This window comes from Trichechus manatus, unplaced genomic scaffold (assembly GCF_000243295.1).
Source record: "Trichechus manatus latirostris isolate Lorelei unplaced genomic scaffold, TriManLat1.0 scaffold00030, whole genome shotgun sequence".
Classification (NCBI taxonomy): domain Eukaryota; kingdom Metazoa; phylum Chordata; class Mammalia; order Sirenia; family Trichechidae; genus Trichechus; species Trichechus manatus.
The window spans coordinates 8,855,955-8,866,671 of NW_004443966.1; the positions used below are offsets into that span (position 1 = coordinate 8,855,955).

General features: G+C 42.2%; 1 protein-coding gene and 1 pseudogene across 1 annotated transcript; both read right to left on the bottom strand.

Moving 5' to 3' along the window:
- Window positions 1-2,161: 2,161 nt before the first annotated feature.
- Window positions 2,162-5,038, bottom strand: RPS27L (ribosomal protein S27 like). The gene is made up of 4 exons (XM_004374639.2): window positions 4,911-5,038; window positions 3,964-4,072; window positions 3,210-3,320; window positions 2,162-2,367 (listed from the first exon to the last, which is right to left on the bottom strand). Exons 1-4 carry the CDS (start codon window positions 4,914-4,916, stop codon window positions 2,339-2,341), a joined length of 255 nt encoding a protein of 84 aa, XP_004374696.1. The 5' UTR covers window positions 4,917-5,038; the 3' UTR covers window positions 2,162-2,338.
- Window positions 5,039-6,458: 1,420 nt separating this feature from the next.
- Window positions 6,459-7,012, bottom strand: LOC101348935 (ferritin heavy chain pseudogene; annotated as a pseudogene).
- Between the last annotated feature and the right edge of the window lie 3,705 nt (window positions 7,013-10,717).

Here is a 10,717-nt window from a genome sequence, read left to right on the forward strand (position 1 = left end):
GGAAGAGTTCTTGAAGGAAATTAAAAGGGTTACTCCAGTGAACACACGAATGGTAAGAAAGCAAACCAGCCTCATTGCTGATATGGAGAAAGTTTTAGTGGTCTGCATAGGAGATCAAACCAGCCACAACATTCCCTTAAGCCAAAGCCTAATCCAGAGCAAGGCCTTAACGCTCTTCAATCCTTTGACAACTGAGGTGAGGAAGCTGCAGAAGAAAAGTCTGAAGCTAGCAGAGGTTGGTTCATGAGGTTTAAAGAAGCCATCTCTGTAACATAAAAATGCAAGGTGTAGCAGCAGGTGCTGATGTAGAAGCTGCAACAAGTTAATCCGGAAAATCTAGCTAAGGTAATTGATGAAGGTGGGAACGCTCAACAACCCATTTTCAAGGTAGACGAAACAGCCTTATACTGGAAGAAGATGCCATCTAGGACTTTCATAGCTAGAGAGGAGAAGTCAATGCCTGGCTTCAAAGGATGGGCTGACTTGTTAGGGCCTCATGCAGCTGGTCACTTAAGTTAAAGCCAGTGCTCATTTACCATTCTGAAAATCCTAGGGCTCTTAAGAATTACGCTGAATCTATCCTGCCTATGCTCCATACATGGAACAAAGCCTGGATGACAGCATGGTTTACTGTGTATTTTAAGCCACTATTGAGATCTGCTCAGAAAAAAAGATGCCTTTCAAAATATTGCTGCTCATTGACAATGCACCTGGTCACTCAAGAGCTCTGATGGAGACGTACACAGATTAATGTCATTTTCATGCCTGCTAAGAACATCCATTTTGCAGCCCATGGATCAAGGATTAATTTCAACTTTCAAGTCTTATTATTTAAGAAATACATTGTGCAAGGCTATAGCTGCCATAGTGATTCCTGATGGATCTGGGCAAAGTAAACTGAAAACCTTCCAGGAAGGATTCACCATTCTAGATGCCATTAAGATTCACGTTTCATAGGCGTCAGTGAAAATATCAACATTAACAGGAGTTTGATTCTAACCCTCATGGATGACAGTGGAGGAGGTTAACTGCAGATGTAAACAGCAAGAGAACTAAGAAGTGGAGCCTGAAGATGTGACTGAATTGCTGCAAACTCATGATAAAACTAACCGATGAGGATAAGCAAAGAAAGTGGTTTCTTGAGATGGGATCTGCTCCTGAGGAAGATGCTGTGAACATTGTTGAAATGACAACAAAGGATTTACGATATTACATAAACGTAGTTGATAAAGCAGCGGCAGGGCTTGAGAGGACTGACTCCAATTTTGAAAGAAGTTCTACTGTGGGTAAAATGCTATGAGACAGCATTGTGTGCTAGAGGAATCTTCTGTGAAAGGAAGCATCAATCGATGTGGCAAACTTTACTCATCTTATTTTAAGAAATTGCCACAGCCACCCCAACCTTCAGCAACCACCACCCTGAGCAGTCAGCAGCCATCAACATCAAGGCAAGACCCTCCACCAGCAAAAAGATTACGACTTGCTGAAGGCTCAGATGATGGTTAACATTTTTCAGCAATAAAGTATTTTTTAATTAAGGTGTGTACATTGTTTTTTTAGACATAATGCTATTGCACACTTAACTGACTACAATATAGTGTAAACATGACTTTTACATGCATCAGGAAACCAAAAAATTCACGTGACTTTATTGCGATATTCACTTTACTGCAGTGATCTGGAACTGAACCTGCAGTATATCTCCAAGGTATGCCTGTACAGAAAACCTGTGACAGCCGGAACTCGATCGGACTGCTTTGTTTTTCCAAGTCTTGCAAGTTTTCAGCCTTTGATAGGGTGCAGTCTTACCACTTTTCTATTGCTTGTTTTAGTGAAAAATATTTTAGTTTTCTTCTCTGACAGCTTTCTGCCTTACATAGGTTCTAGCTTTCGCAGGTTTTACTGTACATCCGTGTATTGTTTTTGTTCTAATAGCAAAACTATGTAACTAGCAAACTAATGGGTTTCTTTCCATTTGTAATCATTTACTTCTGTTCACAGCAATTAGGAAAAGGACTGAAAATCAAAAATTTAGCATTTCTACTCTTGTGAAACACAAACTAATCAGAATACATTTTTTTAATGTATAAACCAAATTCATACACACAGTATATATGAATGTATAGTATATTCATGCATAAAAGAAAGGAAAAAAAGAGGATTTGCCCATAATCAAAACTTTATTGAAAAAACTGACACCAAAATAGATGACTGCCGTGTACTTTACAAAAAAAAAAAACCATGAAACGTTAATTACATTATCTTGGTAGATTAACTAGAATTACTGAACTGATAAGGCTTTCTGTGACAACAGAAATTCAGGAATTTGTTTGGAGCATTAGTGTTGCTTTCTTCTAAATGAACAACCTGCAAAGGAATCACGAGAGCATATTAAACAGAAATCTATCTTTGGTATAGTTTCAGTGACAAAAAAACCTTAGCTTTAGAAATATTCGATTAATATTCATATTCAGGTTATTCACCCTTTTATAGCAGAAATTCGCTATAATCAATCTGTTATATTTGGGTCTACTCTAGTGTGACCCCGTCACTCCTGTTCCTCCAGTGCTACAACGGAATCTATGTACGACACGCAGGAACCTGAATTCAGCAGTTAAAACTCTCTAACACAAGCTGTCAGAAGATACACTCTTCATTTTTTGGAACTATTCTGCATTACTTTCTTAAGGAAGTAATTTTTATTAGGGTCTTTTCAGAACTAGTAGGAAAACTGGTACAGATGCACCCTTTTAGCCATCTGTTAGCATATGGGCACAAAATTCTAAGCTCCTGGCATGACTTAAAGATTTCAGAAACTTTGCAAGTATACTTTCAAGAGCAATACTGCTCTTAAATTCTTCTTCTGAATTCAACATAGATCTCACCAGGTGATACAAAATAGATCTTGATTTGTTGCCAATCCTCTTGTAACTCTTCCAGCAGGAACATGGAATTCACAGCTCCACAAAATATCACAAAAAATTTCAAATACTATTACGGTACTATAAACCTACAATATATGGAATTGTACAGTATATGGAAAACCATATACATAGCTGTTATGTTTTTCTTACTGCAGTAATGTGAAAGAGGAATGACGATTAGATTTTTCTATTAGTCATTAAGTACTTGCTCATAAAAATAAAACCTCTGGCATGCACCATTAGTTATCTGTTGCTTAGCTGGCAATGACAGAAGTTGTCTAGTACCTTCTGTGAGTCTGGCTTTTCCTCCTGTAGGCTGGCACAACACTGTTGAGCAACCTACACAAAGAACCACTGTCTGAGCATGGCTGAAAACCGTGGTAATCTTGTAGCAACCTAAAAAAAATTTAAAAAGGTAATGTTAAAAGTGAAAAGCAAAAGAAAACACAGTACCTGTTAAACACGTTTCTAGGGAAGACCCTGTAAACAATTAAGAACTTCAGCGCTGTCCAATAGCAAGCCACATATGCAACTAACTTTTCTAGTAGCCACAGTTTAAAAAGTAAAAATAAATAATTTATTGAACTCATTATTTCCAAAATGTTATAATTTCAACAGATAGTCAATAGGTTTTCTTTTCCATTCTACAGTTTCAAAATCTGGTGTTTAATTTACACTTTAAGAATATCCCCATTTTGATTAGCCACATTTCAAGTGCTCAGTAGCCACATATGGCTAACGGCCACCATACAGGGTAGCACAGCATTAAACTGAAGAGACGCCATGCTTTTCAATGCATCATGAAAAAGAGAACTAATCACTTGAAAGCTTAAAGACTTAGTAAGTCAAAAATCATATCCTCTTTGGATTCTCACCTTCGCCCCCCAAACTGTTTTGTGAAAATGTCCCTTATGACGTTTCTAATTCTGTAATCCAACTTCTATTCAACAGAGGGTCCTAACGCATCTAAATATACACACCTAACTAGCAATCCCTACAGAAGTTTTTCTTAGGAAAGAATTAAGATTTGAAGTTTTACCTGGACATTTTACATCCATAAAATAAGAATTTGGGCTTTGAACTAGTCGTTTCTTTTTATGCTTTTTCTTTTCATCTTCCAAGGACGGATGTAATAAATCCCTAGCCAACTGAATTTAAAAAATAAAAATATATATTATTACATGCAAAAATAAGAATAATGATCATATTCAGCAGATGCAAGACACTGTAGTTGTTATTTTTTAAAGCCTGTTTACTGTCACTAGATTTGCCTTCTCCAAGTCCCTATAAAAGGGCTTTATGACGATCAGAAACCATATGTAAAGGCTAACGCCATTCTTCTTTACTCAAGTGATTAATAATTTCCAGTAAAACAAAACTGCGGAGCTAAGCAAGGATGTGACCCCGACCCCGGATTGCTGTGGCAGAAATCGCTGAGGCAGACAGGAGGATGACATCGCGAGTCTGATTTCTGGCCCTAGGGTTCAATATCTGACAAGAGCTGAGTGGCAGAGGTGTGACTGCCCTTGACAGAATTAATACGTAAAGCCACTGCGTAGACCGTTTTTGAAAAAGAACCAAGCAGGAAATCCGCCTCCCCAAGAAGGCAGGCCAGCGAGACGCATGAAGTGGGGGGAAACCAATAAGACCCCAAAGATCTCAAACTAGCGGGCGCCCACCAAAAACCAAGGGGACTGAATAAATTACTCTGAGAGCCGCTTCCCCACTAGCCACCGACTCCAGATGGCACCCCGGGGCGGCGCCGGGTCCTCCCGGCTCCACACCGAGACCGGGCCCGACACGGTGCGCTGCCCGGGCAAGTCTCAACAAGCCCGCCACGCGCCAAGGAGCTGCGCGATCCGAGCCGCCTCGCCACGGACGGTACAGCCCCGTGGGCTGAAGGACCTGCCAGGCTAGCGCCCTCCTTCACCCCTCGCCAGACAGAGAAGTCCGAAACAAACCCAAAACGCAGAATCAACAACTCACAGGCATGGTGACGCTCTCGGCTGTCCAGCGCGTGCAGAAGTACAACGACACCCTTAACGAACAGCTCGCGATCTGCGCACCGTATCAACTTCCGGGCTAGAGGAGGCTGGGAAGGGCGGAGCGGAGCGGCCGGGCGGGCCGGTCCGCTCTAGGCGCTCCTCTCAGTGGTGGAGGCGGGAACGGGCTTTTGGGCTGGGACGGTGGCTTCGCTCTGGACCACGGGGCTCCGGGACACGCTCAGGCGGATGAGGACCTGCTTGGGTGTAAGGTGTTGAGAGGGCGCGCCGGACCCTGAGCGAGCGGACCCGCTGGGCCGCGCATCCCACGGCCCGGGCGCCAAGCTCGTCCGCTCTCGGTGCGCTGCGGGTGGGCACATGGGGCTGCGATGCTATTCTCTGTTCTTTTCTGTATTAAAAACGAGAAAAATCGGACGGCGCCAGCGAGCCTCAAAGAGGCTCATACACTTGTGCAGCCAGCTTCCATGGTGCAGGCTTCTATGTTCTTTGGGAATACGGCTGTGCCTTGTTTGCTTTGTCCTGAAAAACTTTTAAAGAAGTACTCGCTGTGCTTAGTCCCCCGCGAGGCTCCTTAGTGCCCTATGAGAATTACACGTACTGTCCAGAGCGGACAGCTTGGGCCTCGAAAGCGGTGACTGTCCCCGTACAAGGAGACACGAAATAGTTTGATGAGGACAAGCTTGAGGGCCGGGTGCGAAGGAGTGTGATTGAAAGCTAAGAAACCAGGGAGACACCGGACCAGAAGATTGCCCTGCATAGACGTTATTAATAACTTTTAATTTCTGTTCACAAAAATACCTGTATAATACACATTTTTGAAAAAGGCAGACAAATAACTGAAAAAACCGTCATTCAGAGTTAAACATTATTAACACTTTTACCTGTATCTTTCCAGATATTTTTTAGTTATTTGCATATAGATATGTTTTGGGTTTAGGTTCGACATAATTGGGATCATCTTGTGCATATTCTTTTGTAGACTTGATTTTTTTCCCCCACTTACCACATAATGAACTATGCTCCGTGTTACTATATATTCACCTACACCGTCATTTTGGTTTTACCCCATGATTTTTTATGAGCACGTAACATCTATCCTCATGGTTGTTGTTATGCTTGGGCCCATTGTGGCAGCCACTGTGTCAATCCATCTTGTTGGGGATTTTTCTGTTTTTCCCTGACCCTCTACCAAGCATGATGTCCTTCTCTAGGGACTGGTCCCTCCTGATAACATGTCCAAAGTATGTGAGACAAAATCTCGCCATCCTTGCTTCTAAGGAGCATTCCGTCTTTCAAGACAGATCTGTTTTCTTTTGGACATTAGGCTTGAGTTGTTTTTTTTTTGGTGGGGGGTACGGGCTGGGAGGTGGGGGTACCAAATTACTTTATTTGAAGGGATGGTACAAATGAAAGAACTTAAGTGCATGTTTGGTACAATTTATAGAAAAGATAAAGGTACACCCCACATGCATGCACTGTCTTGGTGACCACGGAAGTCACCCCTGTGGCTATGGTGCAGCCAGGCTAAAGCTTAGCTGTCTCCATGACTGTCTCCTAGGGTGTGCTTGTCAAAGAGAAATTCCACCAGGCCAGATTCCAGGGCCCCCATCTTGTGCAAGTTGGTTATGTAGTCACCCAGTCCTTTGATGGATTTCACCTGCTCATTTAGGTAATGAGTCTCAATGAAGTCACACAAATGGGGGTCGTTCTTGTCAGTGGCCAGTTTGTGCAGTTCGAGTAGTGACTGATACACGCTTTTTTCCAAGTGTAACTCACACTCCATTGCATTCAGCCCACTCTCCCAGTCATCACATCTGGTATCTTGATATCATGAATGAAGATTCCACCACCTGCCGGTTCTGCAGCTTCAGATTTCTCAGCATGTTCCCTCTCCTCCTGAGATTGGTAAAGAAATCATTTGGCAAAATTATTCAAAGTCACATCATAGTAGTAAGACGTGAACAGGTAGACGTAGGAGACGACGAGTTCCAGATTGATCTGGTGGTTGATGGCGGCCTGCGAGTCCTGATAGTAGTTCTGGAGCACCTGTGAGGGGGATGCGGTCATCATGGCGGCAGTGTATGAGAGGCGCTGGAGTGGTGGCAGGGCCCTTGGGACATCCGAGGGCGCTGCTGTGAGGAGGTGACAGAAGGCTGGCTGGGAGCAGCTGGTCGGCGGAAGGTTGGCCAGCGCTGGTTCCTTCAAGCACTGCTGAAGCAGGAGATCTTAGCGACTCTGTGAAGAACGTCTGGTGTTTATTTTTAATTAAGTATTTTCATACAGATCAGGAGGTAGCATATGATCGTGAACCAATGGTACTGAAGAAGGAAGTCCAAGCTTCACTGAAGCTATTGGTGAAAAACAAGGCTCCAGGAGTTGACAGAATATCATTTGAGATGTTTCAACAAACCAGTGCTGAGGGTACTTAATTCTCTGCATTCAATTCAACTTTTAATACCTGCAAAAATGTATTGGTTAATTTTACACGATATATCCGTCTCATGCATATGCAGAAATCCCTATAGTTGGGTAGAAATTCCTAGTCCTTATGCTTAATGTTGTATCATGTGCCACAAGTGAACTTTGTAACCAGAAGTGTACACACTGGGATGTTTAGGCCTAAGGTTCATATTTGTAAGGAGACTAGATTTCCTGGACGAAAATCCACATAATCACCTGTATAATGATGTGGTCCTTTCTTGGTGTAGCAGGAGACGCTGGAGTTGGCAGACCTCATTTTGAATCCCAGCTGTCACCCTTACTGTGGTTGTTGTTGTATGCTGTCAATTCCGACTCATAGCGACCCTATAGGACAGAGTGAAACTCCTCCATAGGGTTTCCAAGGCTGTGATCTTTATGGAAGCAGATTGCCACATCTTTTTCCTGCAGAGTGGCTGGTGGCTGGCACCTCAATATAAAACAGAAATCCTCACAACTGAACCAATAAGCAACATCATGATAAATGGAGAAAATATTGAAGTCAAGGGTTTCATTTTACTTGGATCCACAATCAATGCCCATGGAAGCAGCAGTCAAGAAATCAAATGACATATTGCATTGGGAAAATCTGCTGCAAAAGACTTCTTTAAATTATTAAAAAGAAAAGATGTCACTCTGAGGACTAAGGTGCGCCTGACCCAAGCCATGGTATTTTCAATCGCCTCACATGCATGAGAAAGCTGGCCAGTGAATATGGGAGACAGAAGAAGAACTGATGCCCTTGAATTATGGTGATGGTGAAGAATACTGAATATACCACAGACTGCCAGAAGAACAAACAGATCTGTCTTGGAAGAAGTACAGCCAGAATACTCCTTAGAAGGGAGGATGATGAGACTTTGTCTCACATACTTTGGATGTGTTATCAGGAGGGACCAGTCCCCGGAGAAGGATATCATGCTTGGTAAAGCAGAGTGTCAGCAAAAAAGAGGAAAACCCTCGACAAAATGGATTGACACAGTGGCTGCAACAATGGGCTCAAACATGATTGTGAGGACGGCACAGGACCGGGCATCGTTTCGTTCTGTTGTACATAGGGTTGCCACGAGTCGGAACCGATTCCACGGCACCTAACAAGAACAACAAGTACATAAAATAATACAATTGCAGTAGGCAGAATAATGGCTCCCAAACATGTCCATCTCCTAACCCTCAGAATTTGTAAATATATTAGGTTACGTGGCAAAAAGGAATTAAAGTTGCAGATGGAATTAAGATTACTAATCAGATGACCTTAAAGTCAGGAGATTTTCCTGGATTATCTGGGTAGGACCAATGTAATCACAAGTTTCCTTAAAAGTGGAAGAGGAAGATAGAAGAAGAAAGAGAGAGAGATGTGACAGTGGAGGCGGAGTCAGAGAGATGCTATGTTGCTGGCACTGAAGATAGAGGAAGATGCTGGGAGCAAAGGACTGCAGGCAGCCTGTAGAAGCTGGAAAAGGCAAGGAATGGATTCTTCCCTAAGCTTCCAGAAAGGAACCCAGCTTTGCCGATGCCTGGATTTTAGCCCAGTAAGACCTGGGTCAGACTTCTGAACTAGAGAACTGTAAGATAATAGGTTTGTGTTGTTTTAAGCCACTAAATTTGTGGTAATTTGTTACAGCAGCAATAGAAAACTAATACAATAATGAAGACCTATGTACCTACCACCCAGCTCACAAATTTTAGCATTTAATGCTCCATTCCCCCAAATCTTCTCTCTTAAAATAACATTGTAGCAAACATTCTTATAGGTAAGTCTTTGTGTACATCTTTGATTATTAGGATAAATTCCTAGAGGAGGAATAACTTAGTCAAAGGGTATGTGCATTTTGCTGAGTCAAAAGTTATACACACTTTAAGGTTTTTAATAGAAGCTGCTAAATTACCCCCCAGAAAGTTAAAACTAATGTACATGCCAGATGTAAATGTACGAAAATGCCTCTTTCTTTACACATTGAGAATAATGGGCATTATGTTTTTCCCTGTCTCTGCCAATCCAGTAGAACTATAGGGTGTTTTGCTGTATTTCACTATCGTTGTAATACTTTTCTTGTTTTTGGACCATTAGCACTTTTCTGTTGGGATAGTCATCTGTTTCCTCTTTATCTTTCCATATTTAAGATATTAACCATTGATCATATATATTGCAACTGTTTTTCCAGTTTTTTATTTTATTATATATATATAAACCTAAAACCAAACCCATTGCCATCGAGTTGATTCTGACTCATAGCGATCCTATAGGCCAGAGTAGAACTGCCCCACAGGATTTCCAATGAGCAGCTGGTGGATTTGAACTGCTGACCTTTTGGTTAGCAGCCTGAACTCTTAAACACTGAACCACTAGAGCTCCATAATATATATATATATATGCATATATGTGTATATATATAGTATTATCTGTATATATACATATGTATATATACGGAGCCCTGGTGGTACAGTGGTTAAAGCAATTGACTGCTAACAAAAAGGTCGGTGGTTTGAAACCACCAGCAGCTTCGCAGGAGAAATGTGGCAGTATGCTTCTGTAAAGATTTACGGCCTTGGAAACCCTACCAGGTTGCTATGAGTTGGAATCGACTCAGTGGCAGTGGGTTTGGTTTTCATATATATAGCTATGAGTCAGAACTGACTTGATAGCAACAAGTTTGGTTTGGTTTGGTTTTATGTATATATATAAAATATACGGTTAAGGTCATGTGTCAGCTTGGCTGGGTCATGATTCGCAGTGGTTTGGCAGTTACATAATGATGTAGTTTGGCAGTTATGTAATGATGTACTTATCCTCCCTTTTGTGATATAATGTAATCACCGCCTTGATGTGATCAGCCAATCAGTTGTAAGGAGAGTTTCCTTGAGGGTGTGGCCTTCATCCAATATGTATATGGACGTTCTGGCAAAGCTTGCTGGCTTTTGCTCACTCTGGATCCTGCATCTGGCTTATTATATCATCTGACCTCTGGTTCTTGGGACTTGAACCAGTGGCCTACCAATATTTTCTGCCGCTCTTGGGATTTGTCAATCCCTGCGGCCTATGAGCCAGTAGCCTGCTGTTTTACCTGCCAATCTTGGATTCGTCAGCCCCCGCAGCTAGGCGAGTCAGGAGAAACCTCCACCCTAATGCTTCACCCACAAACTTGCCAACCTCTGCAACCAAGGGAGCTGTTTCCTTGAAAGAAATGTCTCATTCTCCCTCTGTGTATATACGTATATATGTGTGTGTGTGTGTGTGTGTGTGTGTGTGTGTATGTGTGTGTGTGTGTGTGTGTGTGTGCGTATGTATACATATCAAACATACATATACCT